Here is a 26,197-nt window from a genome sequence, read left to right as displayed (position 1 = left end):
GCTACTGTGTTTGTGTTGTCCACAAACCTGTTCTGAGTGCCTCCATCTCCTCACGGTTCAGAACGTCAAGTAGCAGCCTGCTTGGTTTGACATCTTGCTTTATAAGATACATTTCATGGTGATACTCTATGATTGTTCTTTCAACAGCACCCAGGATTTCATTTGCTGCCGCTGTCAGTCGCTCATTAACAAACACTTTTAGCTGTTGTAATGTAGACATTTTGAGGAGTAGACAACGGACCCCACCAACACTGTAGTAGCTATCTGTGAAGCCGGACCTCTATTCCGTGAGCAACAATAAGACGAGAAACAATAAGCACTTCCGGTGACAATCTTTCAGAGTAAAATAACGTTTTTGCACAAGCCTAGAGCACACAGAAGCCATTGAAAAATGATAAATTTGCACATTTAAACAATAAACTAAGCATTTAAAGGAAGCTATACAATACACATTATGTTTCTGTATAACAATAACTTGTTTTAATAACATTGAGAACATTCTTCTCAGTATCTAAATGGGTAAATGCTGTTCACTGGACTGCATAACCTTTACAAATTGGACACTGGACAGGTGCGTGTTCAAAGTGGCAGCTTGCCAAACATATGCACACGCTCAGGAAGACCTCCTCTATGACATCACACTCTCAGCTAAGCTCGGGAGGAGTAAAAAAAACATGGCAGACCGTCAAACCCACCCAGAGGTCACTCATAGTGATATTATCATACAAATATTGGACACTGTACACCCTTGTGTCGAAGGTGGCAGCACAAACGATATATGCACACGCTCGGGTAGACCCCCTCTATCACACTCTCAGCTAAGCTCGGGAGGAGTAAAGAAAAACATGGCAGGCCGTCAAACCCACCCAGAGGTCACTCATAGTGATATTTCCATACAAATATTGGACCCTGTACACCTGTGTCAAAAGTGGCAGCACAAACGATATTTTCCATCTAAACACATGCGGGGCTAAAAGTTGCCAGTGTGAAATGGGGCTAAGTTAGCCTGGGGCTATCTAGTGTGAAAATCAGATCCACTCCGCTCATCAGGTGAATCATTCATGACCTGAACACTGTCTGTGTTGTATCACTCTTCCCATGCCACAAGATGGCTTGAGGTTAATTGGATGAACAGTAACACCATTCCAAAATACAATATTATGAGGAAATCTGACTCAGAATTTATAGCAATTGTGTTTCGAACTTCGAACACGCACCTGTCCAGTGTCCAATTTGTAAAGGCTATGCAGTCCAGTGAACAGCATTTACCCATTTAGATACTGATAAAAATGTTCTCAATGTTATTAAAACAGTCATTGTTATACAGAAACATAATTTGTATTGTCTAGCTTCGTTTAAATGCTTAGTTTATTGTTTTAATGTGCAAACTAACACTTTTTCAGTGTCTTTTAAAAACATACATTACGTTGCTTTTACTTTGAAGGCAACCGGAAGTCTTATTGTTGCTAGCTCACTGAACAGTTTATTGCTGCCAGCACACGGAGCTACTGTTTCCTCGTCGAGAACACCACTTCCGATCATAACCTTCAAAATAAAATTATGCAACGTTAGCACTGCGTTCAACATACTAGCCTCGACGCGAGACCCTGCCTTCATTCTTCATTGAAGGCTGAGTCTTGCGTCGAGGTTATCAACATCTACAGCTCTGAGGGAATAAACAGAGGTGTTTAAATACACAGGGTGGCACGACCATAGATATAAATGGCACAACGCTGACTTTGACATTATTTTTGACATAATGACTCATTAAGGGACGCGCGACTTTTAACCTATTTCTCTATTTTTACTCCACTAGCCGGGCGCTTCTCTCTCATACTGAGCATTAGCGCCTGGCGAACGTCAACGCATTTCCCATCAAACAATTGTGCCTCTCTCACGTCTAGGTATAAAAGCCACCCCTTTGAGCCAAACACGTGAAGTGAAGACGCTACCCAATGCGCAACATCCTCTTCTTTTAATAACATATAGTGGCCTCTTCCAAATTGTTGCATACAATCCACTTTTCTGTCTTTGAAAAACCGAAAATGTAGGTGCAATACCATTCAGGAAGTGAGTATACAGTGAGTCGTTGTTCCGGGTTGCTAAAGATGAATGATTTTCGGTTTTTCAAAGACAGAAAAGTGGATTTTATGCAACAATTTGGAAGAGGCCACTATGTTATTAAAGGAAGAGGATGTTGGGCATCGGATAGCGTCTTCACTTCACGTGTTTGGCTCAGGTAAGGGTTGGCTTTTATACCTAGACGTGAGAGCGGCACCATTGTTTGAAATTGTTTGATGGGAAATGCGTTGACGTTCGCCGGGCGCTAATGCTCAGTATGAGCGAGAAGCGCCCGGCTAGGGGGGTAAATCCTATTTGTGAAAACTCATTCACTGTTTTCGCCACCCAGACCACATTAGACCAGGTCCAGTAAAAAACCAGTAGACCCTTTAAATCTGGGCTAGATTACCAAGGGGATCCTAAAGACTCATAAGACACACTTTCGGATTTGTGAAACCTTTATTTGTGAAAACTGAAATAAATGGGGATTTCACTCAACCCCCCCCCCCCCCCCCACCACCACCACCACCCCCACCCAGACCACATTAGACCTGCTCCAGTTCAAAGACCGCTACACTTAGCCCTTTCAAAAAATGAACAATGTCCCACTCTTGAGCCATCCCAACAAGCTCCTCCTCTGGAGTCCCTTTGCATGCTAACTCACTCTGTGAAGTCTCCCCACCCGCAAAACCCCTTTTTGCAGCCATTTTAACTGGGAACTGTTCCCTCGCCATCATCATCGTCCCTAACTTCAGTCTCAGGTAGGCTACAGGAAAGTGTGTGAAGTCTTGTCAAACTTGGCTGTAAATGACCGGCTGGATCCAAGTTCCCGGCTGGCTCCAAGCCTCCATAGCTCTCTTCCCCAGGCCCCAGCTTCAGCTTTCAGCTGCTCCACCAAGCTGCCAGCCAGTGACTCTGCCTCGCCATTGACCTCAGCTAGTGAGTTTGACTCCTCACAAGCCTTCTCAGCTTCCAAGCCCTTCTCCGGAATTGGCAACGTTATCAGTGAATCTGCCTCTAACTGAAGCTCTTCAGCTGGCTCATCCTCTTTTCTTTCCTCAGCTGTAGTCACCACAGGTAGGAACCACAGCATCACTCGCATCATTGCTCAACCTCAAAGCGCACAAAATTCTTATTTAGTGATACACCTACAAATTTTGCGTACTTCGCGTGTTTAATTCTAGCGCCCCCAAATGGGCTTGATTAGGGGCTGTGAACAAGAGTCGTCCAATTTATAACCTCAGTAGGGAAGGATTTGTGGCATGAGGTCACAATGTCTATGACATTATCAGTGGGTATCATCATCAGCCCTGCTGGCTATGGCTATGTACAGGAGGAGCACCTCCAGGCATCTGTTCCCTCAGCCTATGGTCTCTCTGTGGTGTCTGTGCTGCTGACTGCAACTCTGACTTCACCTCCACTCTGACCGGTGCTGTGGGAGACTTTGACTCGAGTCCTGAGACCGGGACGGCCCCGCTGCGACCTGTCACCCTCCCTGGTCGACCGGGTCTTCTTCTCCTCCACGTTCAGACTCACGCTGCCTCTGAACTTGATGGGCCTGTTGCTGAGGATCTTCTGTACAGGTTCAGAGTCATTAAACACCACAAAGCCAAAGTTTGGCAGTGGCTCTCCACTTTTGATCCTCAGCTCCAGGACTGTACCATACTGTTCAAAGAACTCCTTGAGCTCGGCTTTGTCCACGTCATGTGGGATGTTTCCCACAAACACCTGATGGGCATTGGGGTACCAGACGGGCCTACGGACCTCCGACTCGCACTGCTCACCCTCCTGCACTGGCCTTGCCCCTCTGTGTACAGGAGGCTCTCCAGGCCCCTGGTCCCTCTGCCTCTGGTCTCTCTGTGGTCTCTGTGCTGCTGACTGCAACTCTGACTTCCCTTCCACTCTGGCCAGTGCTATGGGAGTGACTTTAATGTGGGGGGAGAGTCCTGAGATGGGGACAGCCCCGCTGGGTGGGAGGTCCAGCCTGTCGGCCTCCCTAGCCGAACGGGTCTTCTCCTTCACGTTCAGACGCACGCCGCCTTTGAATTTGATGGGCCTGTTGCTGAGGATCTTCTTTACTGGTTCAGAGTCATCAAACACCACAAAGACAACGTTTGGCAGCTTTCCTCCACTGATCCTCAGCTCCAGGACTGTACCATACTGTTCAAAGAACTCCTTGAGCTCAGCCTTGTCCACATGATGCGGCACATTTCCCACGAACAGCTGGTGGTCGTCAGGGTACCGGATGAACCTGCGCACCTCCAACTCATCCTGCTTTCGCTCCTGCACTGTCCTGGGCCCTCTGTGTACAGGAGGACCTCCAGTCCTCTGTTCGCTCTGCCTCTGGTCTCTCTGTGGTCTCTGTGCTGCTGATTGCAACTCTTTCACCTCTACTGTGGCCGTTGTTGTGGGGGTGACTTTGACGGCGTGGAGGGAGAGTCCTGAGACTGGGATGGCCCCGGTGGGTGGGAGATCCCGCCTATCGCCCTCCCTCGCTGAATGTGTCGTCTTCTCCTTCACGTTCAGACGCATGATGCCTCTGAACTTGATCGGCCTGTTGCTGAGGATCTTCTGTACCGGTTCAGAGTCATCAAACACCACAAAGATAACATTTCGCAGCTTCCCTCTGTTTTTAATCTTCAGCTCCAGGATGGTACCATACTGTTCAAAGAACTCCTTGAGTTCTGCCTTGTCCACGTCATGCGGGACGTTTCCCACGAACAGCTGGTGGGCGTCGGGGTACCGGAAACGCCTGCGCACCTCCGACTCACACTGCCCGCCCTCCCGCACTGGCCTGGGCCCTCTTTGTACAGGATGAGGGCCTCCAAGCCTCTGTTCCATCTGCCTCTGCTCTCTCTGTGGTCTCTGTGCTGGTGACTGCAACTCTGACTTGACCTCCTCCCTGGTCGGTTCTGTGGGAGTGACTTTGGCGATGTGGCGGGAGAGTCCTGAGACTTGGACGGCCCGGCTGGGTGGGATGTTCTTACAGGTGAAGGACACCCTGGAGAACGGCCTATTTTCCTCTGGAGTGGTGGCGGTTGGCTTGGTGGGCACCGTGGAGTGCGTGACCTTGCCAGGGTTTTTCTCTGTCTGCTCAGTGGCTGTGTGCATCTCTGCCTGTGTCTCGTCAGACTTTTTGGTAGGCTCAAAATCGGAGTAGCCTAACAGCTCGTCTTGGTAACGAAACACGTCGCTGTGTATGTAGAATTGTGCCCCAGTACCCTCGGGCCCCAGCACAAAGGTCTGTATGAACTTCCTCATGGGCTGCATATTGTTTGATAGTTCGCCCATCGCCTGCACCAGCACGCCTCCATTCATCGTGGCGTGGGCGTCCACGTGTACAATCTTGGTGTGAAAATCCCGGAAACTAAGCACCATCACCTTCTGGATCTCAGACTGTCCATAAACAGCCTCCATTGGTTTGCCATTGCTGCATAGCCCACCATGCACGTAGGAGGCGTTGTTGCTGTAAAACCTGTGCAGATAGTCGGGGGCCTGCTGCAGGACTGTGTAGTAATGTCGGACAAACTCTCGCCCAACCAGCTGAGCACTTGGCTTCACGATCACCATTTCTTTGGTCAATGTGGTTATTGGTTTCAGCTCTTGTTGCTGCGTCTCCAGCGTCATCTCCGTCTTCAACTCCACCGTGGAGGTCTCGGCCTCCTTGACCTCTGTCTCCTTCTCAGGGCTCGGCACTGCTCCTTCCTCCTCACTGTGAACCGACGGCTCCGGGCAGGGTGTCTGTTCATATAAGGTAGCAGACTCTGCCTGAGCCACGTCAGGAGAGGAAACCCTCTCCTCACCCTTGTCCTCAGACTCTTCAGGAGGTTCGGAGTCGCCAAACACCTCGTCTTGGTAACAAAACACATCGTTGTGTACGTAGAATTGTGCGACGGTACCCTCGGGTCCCAGCACAAATGTCTGCATGAACTTCCTCATGGGTTGCATGTTGTTGGATAGTTCGCCCATCACCTGCACCAGCACGCCTTCATTCATCGTGGCCTGGGCGTCCACGTGCCTGATCCTTGTGTGACAATCCCGGAAACTAAGAGCTATCATCTTCTGGATCTCAGATTGCCCATAAAGAGGCTCCACTGGTTTTCCGTTGCTGTCCAAGCCGCCATGCACATAGGACGCGTTCTTGCTATAACACCTGTGCAAGTAGTCGGGGGCCTGTTCCAGGAGTGTGTAGTAATGTTTGACAAACTCTTGGCCGACCACCTGGGCACTTGGCTTCTCCATCACCATTTCTTTGGTCAATGTGTTTACAGGTATCAGCTCTTGCTGCGTCTCCAGCGCTATTTCCGTCTTCAGCTCCACCATGGCCACGGCTTCATTTTCAACCTCCGGCTCGTTTCTCGCCGCTGCCTCCTCATTGTCGGGTATTGCCGACTGCAGGCGGGGTGTCTGTTCATAGAAGGCAGTAGACTGTATCTTTCTCTCTCTTTTTGTCTTACGTCTGAGCTCCATCGCTGTCAACTGCATCGTGCCAAAAAGTGTAATGCCTCTGTGTGTGGATTTGGAAGTATAACTCATGATGACATCATCACTGATGACATCACAATTGCTCAAGTATGACATCATCGGTGATTTATATGACATCCTATAGTAGTGACCTGGCCACAGGCCCAGCCATCAGTGATGTCACTCGACCGTGATGTCATCGGTGATGTCATCATTACTGATTACATCACTCACTGATATCACTCACTGATGACATCACACATGGTGGAATATGTCTGTATGACATTATCGAAAGCAAAGTGTGCTGGATGTATGTGTAACAGCTAACTGCAAGCTTTGCATGCTTTTTGCCATGCAGCTGGATGCTGGCCTACATCTGGCTCTGTCTGAAAGGTCGGAAAGAAGGCTGACTCATAAAATGCTAGAGTGACATCACTGATTACATCACTCATTGATTAAATCATCACCGATAAGATCGCAATTGCTCGAGTGACATCACTGATGACGTCATCACTGATGACATCACCGATGACCTTACAATTGGTCAATTGATCAATGATGACACCATCACTGATGACATCAGTCACCAATGACATCATAATTGCTCGATGACATCCTGGCTTCATTTGGTCATCGTTTCAATATTGGCTGGAAATGCTGTTGTTTATACGGGATGAGGAGTGGATACAAATTCATTTCCATAACAGGGATGGTGTTCAGATGAAATCAACCTTGACAAAGCAGCGCTCTACATTCCTCGAGATGTAGAGCGCTGCTTTGTCAAGGTTTATTTAATCTGAACACCATCATAAGGTATATTACATCACTAGTGCTTAGCATAATACGTCTGACGGCTTTATATAACCGATGATGTCACCCGATGACATCACTGATGACAGACTGATGACATCGCAATTGCTTGAGTGAAGTCACTGATGACATCACAATTGCTCAAGTCACAGCTGATGTGATGTGTCGGGATGATGAGGAGTTTGATCTCTTTGACAGTGGAGGGCCTGCTCCCAAATTGAATGGGTTGTTCCTTGAAGTGCACTCTATACACTAGCTCTGTGGTTAAACTGCTAGTGTTGAGACATGGCCACTCTGATGGGTGTGAGTGGCCCTGAGCCAGCACACTGCACTGTGTCTCTCTCATTGCTACACTCTGACCTGAGCACTCCGCCACGGTCCAGAGGTCAACCTGCTCCTCTTTAATGGGCAAGGACCTCCTGGCGCACACTGGGAATCCATTCCTGCTTATTTGGCTGCACCTGAAGGGAAATGTCCTTTGAAGATGTAAGGCCAGCGATCTGCCCCGAGTCTGTAACAATGCATAGGAAAATGTGATATTATTATTGCCGGCTACAATAATTCTCTCATCATACATGAAATCTCTCTTTCAGACAGACAGACTAGATGGACAGGCCGAGGCATCTATGAGGGTCTGTCTGTGCTTAGCGTAGAATTGTGATCGTCAGGTGTGCAAAATTTCTAGTCCTCACTAGAAATTTTGTGCGCTTTGCTTGCTCAATTCTATTGTGGAGTTGTGCAAGTTCAGGCTTGATTGGCTGGGCGGTATGCAAGAGTCGTCCAAGTCAATTTATAACCTCAGCAGGGAAGGATTTATGTCACTGTTAATGTTACAATGTCTATGACTTAATCATTGGGTATGTCATCAGACCTGCTCGCCCTCCCGCACTGGGCTGGGCCATCAGTGTACAGGATGTGGGCCTCCAGTCCTCTCTTAGCCTCTGCATCTTGTCTCTCTGTGGTCTCTATGCTGCTGACTGCAAGTCTGCCACCTCCACTCTGGCCAGTGAAGTGGGAGTGACGTTGATGACGTGGGTTCACGTTCAAATGCACACCGCCTCTGAACTCGATGGGCCTGTTGCTGACGACCTTCTCTACAGGTTCAGAGTCATCAAACACCACGAAGCCAAAGTTTTGCAGCTTCCCTCTGCTTTTGATCCTCAGCTCCAGGACTGTACCATAGTGTTCAAAGAACTCCTTGAGCTCAGCCTTGTCCACGTCATGCGGAATGTTTCCCACGAACAGCTGGTGGGCATTGGGGTACCAGACGATCCTGCACACCTCCGACTTGCACTGCATGCCCTCATGCACTGGCCTGGGCCCTCTGTGTACAGGAGTGCCTCCAGGCCTCAGGTCCCTCTGCCTCTGGTCTCTCTGTGCTCTCTGTGCTGCTGATTGCAACTCCCGCCTCACCTCCACTCTGGCCGCTGTGGGAGTGACTTTGACAATGTGAGGGGGGAGTCCTGAGACTGGGACGGCCCCGCTGGGTGGGAGGTCGCACCTGTCACCCTCCCTAGCTGACTGGGTCTTCTTCTCCTCCACGTTCAGACGCACGCCACCTCTGAACTTGATGGGCCTGTTGCTGAGGATCTTCTGTACCGGTTCAGAGTCATGAAACACCACAAAGCCAAAGTTTGGCAGCTTCCCTCCGCTTTTGATCCTCAGCTGCAGGACTGTACCATACTGTTCAAAGAACTCCTTGAGCTCGGCCTTGTCCACATCATGCGGGACGTTTCCCATGAACAGCTGGTGGGCATTGGGGTACCGAATGACTCTGCACACCTCTGAGTCGCCGTGCTCGCCCTCCCACACTGGCCTGGGCCTCCTGTGTACGGGAGGGTCTCCAGGCCTCTGTTCCATCTGCCTTTGATCTGTCTGTAATCTCTGTGCTGCTGACTGCAACTCTGACTTCACCTCCACTCTGGCCGCTGTGGGAGTGACTTTGACGACGTGGGGGGAGAGTCCTGAGACTGGGAGGGCCCTGCTGGCTGGGAGGTTCTTAATGGTGACTAATGCACAGAATGGCCTGCTTTCCCCTGTTGCGGCGGCGGTGGGTTTGCCTGCCATTACAGCTGGTTCTGCAGGGGGCGTGGCCTCAGTGGGGGTTTTGTCTGTATGCTCGTCAGCTGTGTGCATCTCTGCCTGTGTCTCCAGTGTCGTCTCTGTCTTCAGCTCCACCACGGTGGCCTCCACCTCGTGGATTGCCACCGATTCTTCCTCGTCCTCACCAGGGACCGCATGCTCGTGACATGGTGTTTGTTCATAGAAGGCAGAAGGCTCTTCCTGACAACCCCCAGGGCCTCCAGGACCCCTGGTCCGGATGTCCCGCCTGCCGCCCTCCCTGGTCGAACGGGTCTTCTCCTCCACGTTGAGACACACATCACCTCTGAACTTGATGGGCCTTTTGCTGAGGATCTTCTGTACGGGTTCAGAGTTGTCAAACACCACAAAGCTAAAGTGTGGCAGCTTCCCTGCACTTTTGATTGTCAGGTCCAGCACTGTACCATACTGTTCAAAGATCTCTTTGAGCTCAGCCGTGTCCACATCATGCGGAAGGTTTCCCACAAACAGCTGGTGGGCATCAGGGTACCGGACAACTCTGCACACCTCCGACTCGCCCTGCTCGTAGTCCCACATTGGTCTTCTCTGTACAGGCGGAGGGACTCCAGGCCTCTGTTCCCTCTGCCTCTGGTCTCTCTGTGGTCTCTGGGCTGCTGAGTGCAACTCTGACCTCACCTCCACTCTGGCCAATGCTGTGGGAGTGACTTTGGGGACGTGACGGGAGAGTCCTGAGACTGGAATGGCCCCATTGGGTGTGAGGTCCCGTGTGTCACCCTCCCTGGCTGACAGGGTCTTCTTCTCCACATTCAGGTGCACGCCACCTCGGAACTTGATGGGCTTGTTGCTGAGTATCTTCTGTACTGGTTCAGAGTCATCAAACACCACAAAGCCAAAGTTTGGCAGCTTCCCTCCACTTTTTATCCTCAGGTCCAGAACTGTGCCATACTGTTCAAAGAACTCCCTGAGCTTGGCCTTGTCCACGTCATGTGGAATGTTTCCCACAAACAACTGGTGGGCATCGGGGTACCGGACGACCCTGCGCATCTCCGACTCACCCTGTTTGCCCTCCCACACTCGCCTGGGCCCTCTGTGTACAGAAGGGCCACCAGCCCTCTGTTCCCTCGACCTCTGGTCTCTCTGTGGTCTTTGTGCTGTTGACGGCAACTCTGACTTCACCTCTGCTCTGCCCTGTGCTGTTGGAGTGACTTTGACGACGTGGGGGGAGAGTCCAGAGACTGGGACGGGCCCGCTGGGTAGGTTCTTACTGGTGACCAAAGCCCTGGAGAATGGCCCATTTTCCTCTGGGGCGGTAGCGGTGGATTCGGCAGCCACGGCAGCGAGCTCTGTGATGGGCGTGGCCTTGGCAAGGGTTTTCTCTGTCTGCTCGGTGGCTGTGTGCATCTCTGCCTGCTTCTCCAGTATCATCTCCATCAGCTCCACTGTGGTGGCCTCGGCCTCCTTCTTGACCTCCAGCTCTGGGCTTGTCGCCGCTGCTTTCTCTTTGCCGGGAACTGACAGCTCCGGGCAGGGTGTCTGTTCGTAGAAGGCAACAGACTCTTCCTGAGCCACGTCAGGAGAGGGATGCCTCTCCTCACCATCAGACTCTTCAGGATGCTTGGAATCAGAGTTGCAGAACACCTCGTCTTGGTAATAAAACACGTCGTTGTGTACATAGAATTGTTCAACGGTACCCTCGGGTCCCAGCACAAAGGTCTGCATGAACTTTCTCATGGGCTGCATGTTGGTGGATAGTTCACCTATAACCTGCACCAGCACATCTTCGCTCAGTGTGGCGTGAGCGTCCACGTGCCTGATGTTGGTGTGACAATCCCGGAAACTAAGCTCCATCACCTTCTGTATCTCAGATTGTCTATAAACAGCCTCCACTGGTTTGCGTTTGCTGTCCAGGCCGCAATGCACGTAGGAGGCATTCTTGCTATAAAACATATGCGTGTAGTCGGTGGCCTGGTCCAGGAGTGTGTAGTACTGTCGGACAAACTCTCGCCCAACCAGCTGGGCACTTGGCTTCTCCATCACCATTTCTTTGGTTAATTTGCTCACAAGATTCAGCTCTTGTTGCTGCGTCTCCAGTGTTGTCTCTGTCTTCAGCTCAACTATCGCGGCCTTGGCCTCCTTAACCACCAGCGCCGGCTCGGGGCTCGCCGCAGCTCCTTCCTCCTCACCGTGAATCGACGGCTCCAGGCAGGGTGTCTGTGCCTGAGCCACGTCAGGAAAAGGAACCCGCTCCTCTCCCTCATCCTCAGACTCTTCAGGATGCTCAGAGTTGGAGTCGACAAACACCTCATCTTGGTAATGAAACACGTGGTTATGTATGTAGAATTGTGCAACAGTACCCTCGAGTCCCAGCACAAAGGTCTGCATGAACTTCCTCAAAGGGTGCATGTTGTTGGATAGTTTGCCCGTCACCTGCACCAGCACACCTTCGTTCAGTGTGGCTTGGACCTCCACGTGCCTGATCTTGGTGTGACAATCCTGGAAACTAAGCGCCATCACCTTCTGGATCTCAGATTGTCCATAAACAGCCTCCACTGGTTTGCCATTACTGTCCAGGCCGCAATACACATAGGAGGCATTGTTGCTATAAAACCTGTGCAGGTACTCTGGGGCCTGGTCCAGGTGTGTGTAGTAATGTCGGACAAACTCTCGCCCGACCAGCTGGACACTTGGCTTCTCCATCACCATTTCTTTGGTCAATGTGCTTACTGGTTTCAGCTCTTGTTGCTGCATCTCCAGCGTCATCCCCATCTTCAGCTCCACCACAGCAGCCTCAGCTTCCTTCTCGACCACCAGCTCGGGTCTCGCAACTTCCGCTTCCTCCTCTCCATGAACCGCCAGCTCCAGGCAGGGTGTCTGTTCGTAGAAGGCAACGGTCTCTTCCTGAGCCCCGTCAGGAGAGGGAACCCTCTCCTCATGCTCGTCCTCAGATGCTTCTGGAGGCTCAGAGTTGGAGTCGCCGAAAACCTCATCTTGGTAATGAAACACGTCGTTGTGTACGTAGAATTGTGCAACGGTATCCTCAGGTCCCAGCACAAATGTCTGCATGAACTTCCTCATGGGCTGCATATTGTTGGATAGTTCGCCAATCACCTGCACCAGCATGCCTTCGTTCAGCGTGGCGTGGGCGTCCACTTGCCTGATTTTGGTCTGACAATCCCGGAAACTAAGCGCCATCACCTTCTGGATCTCAGATTGTCCATAAAGAGCCTCCACTTGTTTGCCGTTGATGTCCAGGCTGCCATGCACGTAGGAGGCATTCTTGCTATAAAACCTGTGCAGGTACTCAGGGGCCTGGTCCAGTTGTGTGTAGTATTGTCGGACAAACTCTCGCCCAACCAGCTGCGCATTTAGCTTCATCATTATTTCTTTGGTCAATGTGTTTACAGGTTTAAGCTCTTGTTGCTGCCTCTCCAGCATTGTCTCCCTCTTCAGCTCCACCACGGCAGCCTTGTCCCACCTCTTGACCTTCAGCTCCGGTTCGGTGCTCGCCACGGTTCGTTCCTCCTCGATGGGAACGGCCGACTCCCGGGAGGGTGTCTGTTCATAGAAGGCAACAGACTCTTCCTGAGCCACGTCGGGAGAGGGAACTCTCTCCTCACTTTCATCCTCAGAGTCTTCAGAACGCTCGGAGTCGCGGAACACCTCCTCATCTTGGTAACGAAACATGTCATTGTGTATGTAGAATTGTGCGACGTTACCCTCGGGTCCCAGCACAAAGGTCTGCATGAACTTCCTCATGGGCTGCATTTTGTTGGATAGTTCGCCCATCACCTGCACAAGCACACCTTCATTCAGCGTGGCATGCGCATCCACATGCCTGATCTTGATGTGACAATCCTGGAAGCTAAGCGCCATCACCTTTTGGATCTCAGATTGTCCATAAACAGCCTCCACTGGTTTACCATTACTGTCCAGGCCGCAATGCACATAGGAAGCATTGTTACTATAAAACCTGTGCAGGTACTCTGGGGCCTGGTCCAGGTGTGTGTAGTAATGTCGGACAAACTCTCGCCCGACCAGCTGGGCACTTGGCCTCTCCATCACCATTTCTTTGGTCAATGTGCTTACTGGTTTCAGCTCTTGTTGCTGCATCTCCAGCATCATCTCCGTCTTCACCTGCACCGCGGCAGCCTCAGCTTCCTTCTCGACCACCAGCTCGGGTCTCGCCACTGCCGCTTCCTCCTCTCCATGAACCGCCAGCTCCAGGCAGGGTGTCTGTTCGTAGAAGGCAACGGTCTCTTCCTGAGCCACGTCAGGAGAGGGAACCCTCTCCTCATGCTCGTCCTCAGATGCTTCTGGAGGCTCAGAGTTGGAGTCGCTGAAAACCTCGTCTTGGTAATGAAACACGTCGTTGTGTACGTAGAATTGTGCGGCGGTACCCTCAGGTCCCAGCACAAAGGTCTGCATGAACTTCCTCATGGGCTGCATGTTGTTGGTTAATTCACCCATCACCTGCACCAGCATGCCTTCGTTCAGCGTGGCGTGGGTGTCCACTTGCCTGATTTTGGTGTGACAATCCCAGAAACTAAGCGCCATCACCTTTTGGATCTCAGATTGTCCATAAAGAGCCTCCACTTGTTTGCCGTTGATGTCCAAGCTGCCATGCACATAGGAGGCATTCTTGCTATAAAACCTGTGCAGGTACTCAGGGGCCTGGTCCAGTTGTGTGTAGTATTGTCGGACAAACTCTCGCCCGACCAGCTGCGCATTTGGCTTCATCACTATTTCTTTGGTCAATGTGTTTACCAATTTCAGCTCTTGTTGTTGCCTCTCCAGCATTGTCTCCCTCTTCAGCTCCACCACGGCAGCCTTGTCCCACTTCTCGACATCCAGCTCCAGTTTGGTGATCCCCGTCGTTCGTTCCTCCTCGACGGGAACCACCGACTCCGGGGAGGGTGTCTGTTCATAGAAGGCAACAGTCTCTTCCTGAGCCACGTCGGGAGAGGGAACTCTCTCCTCACACTTGTCCTCAGAGTCTTCCGGACGCTCGGAGTTGCTGAACACCTCGTCTTGGTAACGAAACATGTCATTGTGTATGTAGAATTGTGCAACGGTACCCTCGGGTCCCAGCACAAAGGTCTGCATGAACTTCCTCATGGGCTGCATGTTGTTGGATAGTTCGCCCATCACCTGCACCAGCACGCCTTCATTCAGCGTGGCATGGGCATCCACATGCCTGATCTTGATGTGACAACCCTGGAAGCTAAGCTCCACCACCTTCTGGATTTCAGATTGTCCATAAACAGGCTCTACTGATTTGGTGTTGCTGTTCAAGGTACCATGGATGTAGGAGGCATTCTTGCTATAAAACCTGTGCAAGTAGTCGGGGGCCTGGTCCAGGAGTGTGTAGTACTGTCGGACAAACTCTCGCCCAACCAGCTGGGCACCTGGCTTCTCCATCAACATTTTGTTGGTCAATGTGCTTACCAGTTTCAGCTCTTGTTGCTCCGCCTCCAGCGTCATTTCCGTCTTCAGCTCCACCATGGCAGCCTCAGCTTCCTTCTCGACCACCGGCTCGGGTCTCGCCACCGCCACTTCCTCCTCACCGTGAACCTCCAGGTCCAGCCAGGGTGTATGTTCATAGAAGGCAGTAGACTCTATCTTTCTCTCTCTCTTTGTGTTGTGTGTGACCTCCATCGCCGTGATCTCCATCGTGCCAAAAAGTGAAATGCCTCAGATTTGGAATGTTCGAACTGGTCCTACTTATTGCTTCTGCAGGGAACGATTTATTACATCATACATCATAATGATGTCATAATGTCTGATCTGATCACTTCTGCATATAATTGGTGATCACTCCAGCACTTAATCACTGATCTCACTGGTGACATCACTGATGACATCAGCGCCAACGCTAGGTACATGCGCATCATATAATGCGCTGTGTGTAGGGCACCAAGTGCTGCGAGGGTCATTATCCCAGGCAAGAATTATACCATGATCAGATGGACAGTGCCGTGGATGCCCTGCAGTTTGGCTGTAATGCCCCTTCTAAAATTAACTACAAGGCCAGTTTGGCATTCCCTGTTTTGAACTGGCCATGGTGCCCTTAAAAGAAAGTTGTGGATCCCCTTGTCTAAAACTACATGCGATGCAACTGGACACAACAAACTCACATTACCCTCAGTGTAGCCTGCACAAGGCGTTTAGGGAGCATGGTAAATATCAGACGCTGTAAGGCGTTTAGTGAACATCTATAATTTGTCCAACAGAAAATAACCTGGGTTACCCTTATGTTATTATGTGTTACTGGACATGACATTAACTTAGCAAACTGAGCCATATTACATGTGCTGTATCACACTTAATTTCTGTATTATTTATTTTCGGACTGAAAAATAATTGTAAGGAGGTTTTTGGCCTTACTGTTCTTTCATAGTTCTGGTTTTCTATTTGGAACATTGATAATGAAAATATATTTCTTCAGTTTAAAACAGATTGCATTTGTGTGTGTTTCTAGGGAGGGTACCACGTAGCAATTGTGCATAGGGTACCAAAATGGCCATCAGGGGTGCTGGATGACATCACCAAATCCATACACAAGTGATGTCAGATTTATGACACACTGATGATGTCGTAGACGTAGACAGAGTGACACCAACAGTGGTGTCATACCACCTTCCCTGCAGAGGTTATAAGTAGGACCGGTAGGCTTGCCGAAGTAGTTGGTGTTACCAGTGTTACCATGTGGTGGGGCAGACACCGATTACATAACCGGTAAATTCATTTTTACGGAGGAAGAAAGAAAAACATTTACGCTTGTGCCAGTTTCAGCATGCGCTGGTGTAAATTACAAGCGCTCCCTATCTGGGACTGCCTGAGTGTGGCTCCGCTGTTCGTCATAGGCCTATCTCTCTGGTTAGATTGATTGATTGATTTTATTTTGGATAAAGAATGACAACATCCAAGGGATGACATGAAAAAGTGTAAACACTTATTTCCATCATGGACCCCTGGTCTTATAAAAACATACAGTAACACATAACATCAAATAAACCATACAGAATGTCAAGGATAAGAAGAACAGGAGACATAAACCAACATGCCATCACACCGGAAGGCACACTTTACTCTAGCTTACACAATAGGATTTCTTTCTGAATGGTTTTAACCAACCATTTTCTGTCTCCCTCTTCAGCTCCACCACGGCAGCCTTGTCCCACCTCTTGACCTCCAGCTCCGGTTCGGTGCTCGCCTCGCCGCAGCCCGGTTATGAAATCCACCGCTATGTGCGACCAAGGATGTGGTGGCATGGGCTGCGAAGAATATTTATTGCTGGCAACAGACCTGGCAGGCAGTTACATATTCCCGGGTGTCCGCCTCCATATAGTGGGCCACCAGAAGTGGCGTCGGACTCCCGAGGGTTCCATGTCGCTGTTCCGACCTCTCGCTGTTCCGACCTCCCCTCTCCCAGCCCCCATGCCTAAACCTAACCTCCCCCAGACCCTAACCCAAAACCTAACCTCTCCCACCCCCACGCCTAAACCTAACCTCCCCCAGACCCTAACCCAAAACCTAACCTCTCCCCCCCCCCCCCACGCCTAAACCTAAGGTCGGCATTGCGGGTGGTCGGCATAGCGGGTGGACACCCTCCCGAGTTCGGCTTATCCCGGGGCTGCCGAGAGGTGTGGCTCCATTCCAACACCCGAGAACGCACCGTATATATGGCACAAACAGCCGGCCAGGGGGTCGAGCCCCGGGATCTGGTCGGGTCCGCTGGGCGTCCGGGATGGCCCCCTCAATCTCCCAGGTGAGTGCTGCGACGACAGTGGTGGGGGGGTACTATGGTCTTCTCTGAGTCTTCTTCCTGGTCTCCCGGGCATCAAGGCTTGGTGTTCTTGGACCGTGGATATGTCATGGTGAAATCAAATCCACTGAGAAATAAAGCCCATCTGGCTTGGTGTGAATTCAGCTGTTTAGCTGTCTGAAGATATGTTACGTTCTTGTGGTCTGTCGAGATGATAAATGGATGCTCGGATCCTTCCAACCAGCGCCTCCATTCTTCTAATGCCCAGACCACCGCCAGCACTTCCTGATTCCCCACATCGTAATTCTCTGTGGGGATGAGGGCTCGGGAGATGAAGGAGCAGGGGTGCACTTTCCAATCTGTTGACAACCGCGCTGTGACAGGATCGCTCCCAGGCCATTTGGTTGCCAGTTGGAGGCATCTACCTCCACGATGAACTAGAAGCTGGGTCCACCCGCTTCAAGATTGGTGACTGAACGGTGACTTGATCTTGAACAACATTCACCTTTTCGCCAACTGGGGCACTGCTTGATGACATCACTAGGTTGACTACAGTACAGTAGCATACAGTGGAGTACAGGCTAGTTAAGTGTTGGTATTAATATTTTGAATTCTAACAGGCTCACAGCATAATGCTGTTGTGTTTCTGACTTGGATTGTGGTTGTTTTGATTCATCAACTACTATACTGTACTCTAGAGTCAACCTGTCAACAACAACAAGCAGCACCCTAGTTGGTGAAAAGATGAAATGTTGTTCATCTTTCTAGCAAATCTAGGTACATTTCAGACTTGAAAGCAGTGTCCTGTCTTGTCTGAGGTGAAATGCAAATGAGCCCATTTGAAACACTCCAGGGGGAAGATGATTTTATCAAGTTCAAGGGAAAAAAAGTCTCCAGTCATCATCTGCATAATTTCTGCTTGTTTGAATCCAAACAGATTTAAACGTAAACTCAAGCGAAACTCTTCAGAAAAAGCATTTAATTGTGCCTGCATGCAGCTCAGCGTGCCGCTACAACATGATTTCGGTAAAAGGGTAAATTAACAATGTTTTAACTAATTTTTCTCCATCAAAACTTCTTAGCAAAACTAACACAGTTAGATTGTTCTTATAGCACAACTTTTTTCATCTTGTCTTAATCTGATATTTGAGGCAATAATTATCTTTCTCCTCAGAAAGCCCTGTGAGAAAATCCTATCAACCTGCATCAACCCCAAGAGTAATATCTCTGGGTTTCCTGTTTTGAAGGTCTGCTTTGAATAGTAGCCTATAAAATAAATACCATAGTAAACTTCTGCTTTGAATAGGCAAATTAGCCATTTTCATTTTTGCCATTTTAGTTTTGCTTGCATCTTAGACACAAAATGGGGCCAAAATGGGGGCAAAAAAAGCCCCCATCATGGGGGCTTTTTCTTCCTGGTTTTACTTCCTGACTATGCAGCCCAAGGCGAAGTGCGCATGTGTGCCATGACGTGTTCCATGACGTCTCCCACCCCTCCCACCCATGGATTGTATTACAAGAAGAAAATACCCCCGTATACGGCTCTTAGTGGCTTCTGAAGAAAAAAATGCCCCATAAAAAATTAGTTGATAATTAAAAGAGTCGTTTTATACTTTGAGTGACACCTGGAAAAAATTCCCCTGGGTTTAACAGCTGCCGGAGTCCCCATGCAAGTGGATGGGAATTTTCCTTTCTGGGCTGCATTGCGTCACGTGACTTGCATTACAGAGCTTCGCCAGCATGTTCAAATGGCTTCAAAGCCCAGCGCTATTCCTGGGGGCTTGGTTCATAGCACACACACACGCACGCACGCAGGCACGCAAGCACGCACACCCACACGCGCACGACCACCGGCTCGGGTCTCGCCACCGCCACTTCCTCCTCACCGTGAACCTCCAGGTCCATCGCCATGATCTCCATCGTGCCAAAAAGTGAAATGCCTCAGATTTGGAATGTTCGAACTGGTCCTACTTATTGCCTCTGCAGGGAACGATTTATTACATCATACATCATAATGATGTCATAATGTCTGATCTGATCACTTCTGCATATAATTGGTGATCACTCCAGCACTTAATCACTGATCTCACTGGTGACATCACTGATGACATCAGCGCCAACGCTAGGTACACGCGCATCATATGCGCTGTGTGTAGGGCACCAAGTGCTGCGAGGGTCATTATCCCAGGCAAGAATTATACCATGATCAAATGGACAGTGCCGTGGATGCCCTGCAGTTTGGCTGTAATGCCCCTTCTAAAATTAACTACAAGGCCAGTTTGGCATTCCCTGTTTTGAACTGGCCACGGTGCCCTTAAAAGAAAGTTGTGGATCCCCTTGTCTAAAACTACATGCGATGCAACTGGACACAACAAACTCACATTACCCTCAGTGTAGCCTGCACAAGGCGTTTAGGGAGCATGGTAAATATCAGACGCTGTAAGGCGTTTAGTGAACATCTATAATTTGTCCAACAGAAAATAACCTGGGTTACCCTTATGTTATTATGTGTTACTGGACATGAAATTAACTTAGCAAACTGAGCCATATTACATGTGCTGTATCACACTTAATTTCTGTATTATTTATTTTCGGACTGAAAAATAATTGTAAGGAGGTTTTTGGCCTTACTGTTCTTTCATAGTTCTGGTTTTCTATTTGGAACATTGATAATGAAAATATATTTCTTCAGTTTAAAACAGATTGCATTTGTGTGTGTTTCTAGGGAGGGTACCACGTAGCAATTGTGCATAGGGTACCAAAATGGCCATCAGGGGTGCTGGATGACATCACCAAATCCATACACAAGTGATGTCAGATTTATGACACACTGATGATGTCGTAGACGTCGACAGAGTGACACCAACAGTGGTGTCATACCACCTTCCCTGCAGAGGTTATAAGTAGGACCGGTAGGCTTGCCGAAGTAGTTGGTGTTACCAGTGTTACACAGTGGTGGGGCAGACACCGATTACATAACCGGTAAATTCATTTTTACGGAGGAAGAAAGAAAAACATTTACGCTTGTGCCAGTTTCAGCACGCGCCGGTGTAAATTACAAGCGCTCCCTATCTGGGACTGCCTGAGTGTGGCTCCGCTGTTCGTCATGGGCCTGTCTCTCTGGTTAGATTGATTGATTGATTTTATTTTGGATAAAGAATGACAACATCCAAGGGATGACATGAAAAAGTGTAAACACTTATTTCCATCATGGACCCTGGTCTTATAAAAACATGACATACAGTAACACATAACATCAAATATACCATACAGAATGTCAAGGATAAGAAGAACAGGAGACATAAACCAACATGCCATCACACCGGGAGGCACACATTACTCTAGCTTACACAATAGGATTTTTTTCTGAATGGTTTAACCCAGTGGTTCTCAAATGGGGGTCCGGGGACACCCAGGGGTCCTTGAGGGGGTTCCAGGGGGTCCCCAGCCAAAAGGGGGATAATTTATTTTCGCTATAATTCCATTCATAAGTAACACAATGACTGGTCATGGGTTTTATACACTTTCTGTAATAAAACATCTAAAAGCATCAATCTTATTATCATATGGGGGCCCGTGGGACAAAATCCTTTCAAATGGGGGTCTGTGGTCTAATCTTTGTCAGTTTAGGGGTCCCTCATGTGAAAAGATTTGAGAACCACTGGTTTAACCAACCATTTTCTGTCTCCCTCTTCTGGGGCACTGCACTGCTTGATGACATCACTATGTTGACTACAGTACAGTAGCCTACAGTGGAGTACAGGCTAGTTAAGTGTTGGTATTGATATTTTGAATTCTAACAGGCTCACAGCATAAGGCTGTTGTGTTTCGGACTTGGATTGTGGTTGTTTTGATTCATCAACTACTATACTGTACTCTAGAGTCAACCTGTCAACAACAACAAGCAACACCCTAGTTGGTGAAAAGATGAAATGTTGTTCATCTTTCTAGCAAATCGAGGTACATTTCAGACTTGAAAGCAGTGTCTTGAATCTGGAATCTGGAATCTTGAATCCTGTCTTGTCTGAGGTGAAATGCAAATGAGCCCATTTAAAACACTCCAGGGGGAAGATGATTTTATCAAGTTCAAGGGGAAAAAAAACTTTTAATAAAGTCATAGTCTCCAGTCATCATCTGCATAATTTCTGCTTGTTTGAATCCAAACATTTAAAACGTAAACTCAAGCGAAACTGCATTTAATTGTGCAAGTATGCAAGAAGTTTTCTTCGATATGACATTCCAATTCATTATTTAAAAGTGCTTTCAATGTAAGATAATTGAAGTTGGAAGCGTTTTTTTGTTGCGCCGAATTGTTTGTAGGCATATTTTCCCAAGTCGGATGTGTGTTGCATTTTTGGACAGGTAGTGTAATACTGTGTTATTCGATATGACTGAACTGATCCTCTAGAGGGCGGCAGTGGGTCACACTGTCTTTTCCTGCTCAAGGGCCTCTCTGCTGGGGCTGTTCTCGGTCCCTCCGGGGCCTCAGGGGTTTGCTGTTGGCACCTGTCATTTCCACCATGATTTGAGATTGAAACATGGCAAATATCAGTCATTCAGTTGAGTATCCATTCTAAGGCTAAAAGTTAGCTTAATTGGACCCAGGCACATTATGAGCTCCTCATGGGTGAGACTTTTTTGCCCTGTTTTTGCCCTGTCGTTGCCATGTTGTTGCCATGTTGTTGCCATGTCAGCCAGGCTTACAATTGTCTTCTCCGCAGCTCCAATTTCAGAGCGGTGTCTGTTTCTGTTTGTTGTGTTGCGCGTGCGGCGGGTGTTTCACGTGTTACTCATTATTTAGGCCAGTAAAAAGTAAGGGGAAGCCGTATTTAATGATTTTCCTTCTATAGTTACAATTGGAAATTGACAACTCCGCTTATTTTGGCCCAATTTCCGCCGTAGAGTTTTGCTTCCCGAGGACTCGACATCTTTAGAACCGCAAGTTCGGAAACCACCTCTGTTTGAGTCAAATATTTCACTGCTTTTTCCACCTTTTCCCCCGTTTCCTTTGCTGATGTGGTTGATCGATGAATCCCGGGATGGGTTTTGCTCCTGAAACCCCTCCCGGCCGCAATGTTGAAACAGAAGTTGAATCCACGATGACTTCACATTCATCCACTGGCAACGGTGTGTGTCGGTGTGGAGGAGCGCATCCTGCCAAACGCAACACAAAGTGATCCGGCCATGACAATAAGTAGGGCTGTCTCTCCCACTTGAACTCCCAGACCTACAATCACAACACCATGATTTATCTGTGAGGAGGGCCTACCCCCGTCCTACTCGTTATTCAAACTCTCAGCGCTAATTTGCCTAGTTTGCCAGACCTTCATTTGTTGGTTGAAGGCCCTAATTTATTGACCTTTTAACGTGATAATGTAAGTGTTTTTATTGGGCTAGCGGTTAAATTTACGGACTGACTGAGATCCGAAATGAATACTGTCTGAGCAGTTATACTTCATAGCGCACACACGCACGCACGCACGCACACACACGCACACACGCACACACGCACACACACATTCCCTCCCTCCTTTTTCCCTATCTTGGCCCAATGCATTAGTATGTGTGGTTCGTTCGTTGCCAAAATCATCAGTAGATATCTTCAAGCGTGGAGCTATATGAATGCTCTTTTTCCCCTCCTTCCACAATATGATGTGTTTCCTTTTTTGTGTGTGTTTTGATCCCTCTCTTGCGGCCGGGCTGCGCTGTGGTGAGGCGCGGGTTCGAGTGGCGCTCCTGTGTTATTTTTGGCAGCAGCCGTGGTTGGTGGCTGTTGAGGAGAGAGGAGACAGAAGGGGGATCGCATGAAGTCCAAAACCAAGGCTGTTTAAGGGATTTCTGTCTGATGGAATTGCTCTGTAATGATCGGAGACTCATTATGGATGTGTGTGTGTGTGTGTGTGTGTGTGTGTGTGTGCGTGTGCGTGTGCGTGTGTGTGCGTGCCGTGTGCACGTGTGTGTCTGTGTGCGTCCACACAAAAACTCATGCATGCATATGCAGACGATAAGGCTTGCATGCACATAAAACACTCAAACACCTCATTTATACATTAACTGACGGAACTTGCAGTGTGTGCGTGTGTGTGTGTGCATGCGTGTTTGTGTGTGTGCGTGTGTGTGTGTGTGTCTGTATGTGTGTGTGTGTGTGTGGGATTCCAGGAGATATGAATCCCTCTATATGCACAATGGAACCAACATTCATAACTCCCGGTGCGTTTGAAATACGTGGCCTTATTTCTTCACAGTTGCTCTGTTCTTGTCGTATGGGAAGTGAACCACTTTGTTCAGCTCTGGCTCCTCTGTGGGAGTCAGACTCAGACATGGCCGCCTGCTTAGGCAACATGCAGTGTCAGGCATTTACGCTCCTCCCACATACGCTTCTGAAAACACCATTTGAAAAAGATTTTCTCTAACTCTATTCTTGGCCGTAGATCAAGAGAATATTATTACTCGACTTTATTTATTTATATTTTTTGCGGCGGTAATGTGTGTGTGAATGTATGCGCGTGCGTGCGCGCGGGGTGTGCACGGGGGTGTATATGTAATTGTGTATGTATGTGTGTTATAACCCACAAAGATATTTCAATTTCTTTCTGAATATTAAATAAACATGGCGCAGCAGCAGCAGCTCCAGTGAAGCGCTGCCTGCCAGTGGGTTTGGGGTTGGATGGGTGGTGGTGCTGGTGGTGAAGGGGGAGAGGGGGTTTGTGGTCCGTGCAGCTCCGGGGGGGTGAGGCAGCTCATGGTCAGGGCCCCCGCCGGACACGCTGGCGCCTCGCGCTGGAGGACTTCTGAACCACCACACTCCTCCACCAAAACCCTGCCAGCCCTGGCTCCCTGCTCGGGCCGCTTCCAACCCAAATCGCTTCAGTTCTCTTAACTTCATTTTGACTCTGTCTCTCTGGCTGTCTCTCTCTCTCTCCCCTCTCTGTCCTCCCTGATTCTTTCCCCCTACTTCAATTTGCTCATTCACTTGATCCAAATCCTGATTGGTTTGTTGTTTGGTCGGTTTCTCTTTTCTCTAACTAACCACAAGGACTTTTTAGTGGCAGGTCTATATCTTATTGTGTTTTCTCTACCTTTTTTTTCCGGAGGGTTTTGTGTTTCCTTATTCGCCATCCCTTCACGGCTCCCTGTTTCTTTTGAATCCCATTCCCGTTAAATGTTCCAAGGAAGTATTTAGTGGCTTGAGTTGAGAAAAAGAAGTGGAAAAAAAAGGATGGTTTGGGCCGTGTGTCACTCAGAATACCATCAGGATAGTAAGCATTTTCAAAAGGAAAGCACAGTTTACGGGTGCTCTATATATTTGTAAGGGTATTAGGTTATAATGGGCACCAATTTTCTAAGTGTTTTTCCGACCATCTCCAAGAGCTATTAGCTCTGTGCCGTCACGGTGTGTGTAGGCCCATTTCTCTTGTCAACGAATAAGACTTTCCACTGAGGTTGACATGTAAAAAAGCCATACCACTCTCAGCTCTCTCACTATAGATTCCCTCATTTGACCTTACATTCGTACCTGTTCGATTTGTCATTAGTCGTCGTCGTTTGGGACCTGTTGTCATTATATAATAAACGTGAACATTTTCAGCTGCAAAGTCAGACTAATGTGTTCACTGACAGCGTTTGTTTGAAGAACCCAAGCATCAAAGACTTGCAGGAAGAAATGGATATTCAATCAATTCTGACTGCACCTACTATTGTGTGTATAATTGAATCGTGGATGTCAAACGTGGTAAGTAGAGTGGATGTGTCTTTTTACATGTCACACATACAATTTTCTTCACTTCATTTTGCCCTGGAAGCAATTTGTCATCCGGAGGCCATTAAATGGGAAGCATATTATCTTTTTAAAGGGGCACAGAGTCACCCACAACCCTCCCGCAGTTCCTATAAACAAAATGGCCTCATTTAGTGGCGCATTTGGTGCATCGTGCAGCAAGGGAGGAAGTATAAATGGCCGTGACCACAGATAGTGTTACAGCGCTGCTGAAAATATGAATGGCACTCCAAGTTTTCAAATCTGATAAACGCACACGGACCGCTACTTTTTTTTTTAAGGGGAGTGGGTGGTCCTTCCTGCTTCAGTCATTTATTAATCATTCAGATACTGTGCAGAGAGGAGAGAAGACCAGAGGAAGGAGGGGGAGCAAGACGTGTCAAAGCATGGAGAAAGGGAGTTCCACTGCGCTTCGGCTTGTCGGCAGCCGGTGTGTCACGGCAGCAACAGGTTACTGCAACGAGCTTCTCCAGTGACTCCTTCCTTACCTGTGACATAGCATGAAAGACATTTTGCCACAATACATGGTAAATGGCCTGCATTTATATAGCGCTTTTATCCAAAGCGCATTACACTCAGTAGGTACATTCACCCATTCGCACACCGATGGCGGCAGGTTACCACGCAGGGTGCTGGCACACCAACGGGGGCAAATTGGGGTTCAGTGTCTTGCCCAAGGACACTTCGACATGCAGACTGGAGGAGCCGGGAATCGAACCACCGACCTCTTTTATCCAAAGCGCTTAGAGGACGACCCGCTCTACCTCCTGAGCTACAGCCGCCCCCACATACATTAATGTATTGTACATGAATTAAGACAAGTAGGCTAACAGCCGAGCACAGCCGTTATACTTTGATCTGCTTGGAGCAAATTGAAGTTTCCTTGCCTGACAGACAGAAGCAATGGATTTTAAAAAAAGATTAAGAAAATAGCAAATACATCTACAACGAGAGCTCGACCTTTTCACCTCTTGTCCTCTCTTATCTGTTGTGTTTTCCTCTTCAAGTCCTGTTTTATTTGACCTGACCTCTTCTGATCTCCGGGGTCATATTATGGTTCACTCAGGTCAGCTTGTCTTCCCCCCTCTGCCCGAAAGACCCTTATCTTGTTTTTACTCACGGCCTGAGTGCGGAGCCTCTGGGCACGCCGACATTCTTTCCCCCTTTCTCCCCCCACTCCCTCCGCCACAGAGACCCTCAGTCACACCTGCAGACACCTGTGCTTTTGTCCTGCCTTTAACCCCGCCCCCAACCCAACC

General features: G+C 48.9%; 2 protein-coding genes and 1 pseudogene across 3 annotated transcripts; all 3 read right to left on the bottom strand.

Annotated features, from left to right (window-relative positions):
* Window positions 1–1,658: 1,658 nt before the first annotated feature.
* On the bottom strand, window positions 1,659–6,309 carry LOC310798406 (ras GTPase-activating protein-binding protein 1-like; the record flags this gene model as incomplete). Its single annotated transcript, XM_083660958.1, has 4 exons — window positions 1,659–1,666; window positions 3,489–3,783; window positions 4,279–5,178; window positions 5,671–6,309. The coding sequence occupies 4 exons, from the start codon at window positions 6,307–6,309 to the stop codon at window positions 1,659–1,661; spliced, it is 1,842 nt and encodes a 613-aa protein (XP_083517084.1).
* Window positions 6,310–8,181: 1,872 nt separating this feature from the next.
* On the bottom strand, window positions 8,182–11,436 carry LOC310798405 (ras GTPase-activating protein-binding protein 1 pseudogene; annotated as a pseudogene). The gene is made up of 2 exons: window positions 10,492–11,436; window positions 8,182–9,171 (listed from the first exon to the last, which is right to left on the bottom strand). The product of its transcript is annotated as a ras GTPase-activating protein-binding protein 1 pseudogene (transcript).
* A 74-nt stretch (window positions 11,437–11,510) lies between these two features.
* LOC310798404 (uncharacterized protein) lies at window positions 11,511–14,820 on the bottom strand (the record flags this gene model as incomplete). The annotated part of the gene is made up of 4 exons (XM_083660957.1): window positions 11,511–11,702; window positions 11,824–12,753; window positions 13,432–14,047; window positions 14,726–14,820. 4 exons carry the CDS (start codon window positions 14,818–14,820, stop codon window positions 11,511–11,513), a joined length of 1,833 nt encoding a protein of 610 aa, XP_083517083.1.
* Between the last annotated feature and the right edge of the window lie 11,377 nt (window positions 14,821–26,197).

The sequence above is a fragment of the Poromitra crassiceps genome, assembly GCF_964638095.1.
Source record: "Poromitra crassiceps genome assembly, chromosome: 25".
In the NCBI taxonomy this organism is placed as follows: Eukaryota; Metazoa; Chordata; class Actinopteri; order Beryciformes; family Melamphaidae; genus Poromitra; species Poromitra crassiceps.
The sequence above is the reverse complement of the archived record's forward strand: the minus strand, read 5'-3'. Positions and strand labels throughout refer to the sequence as shown.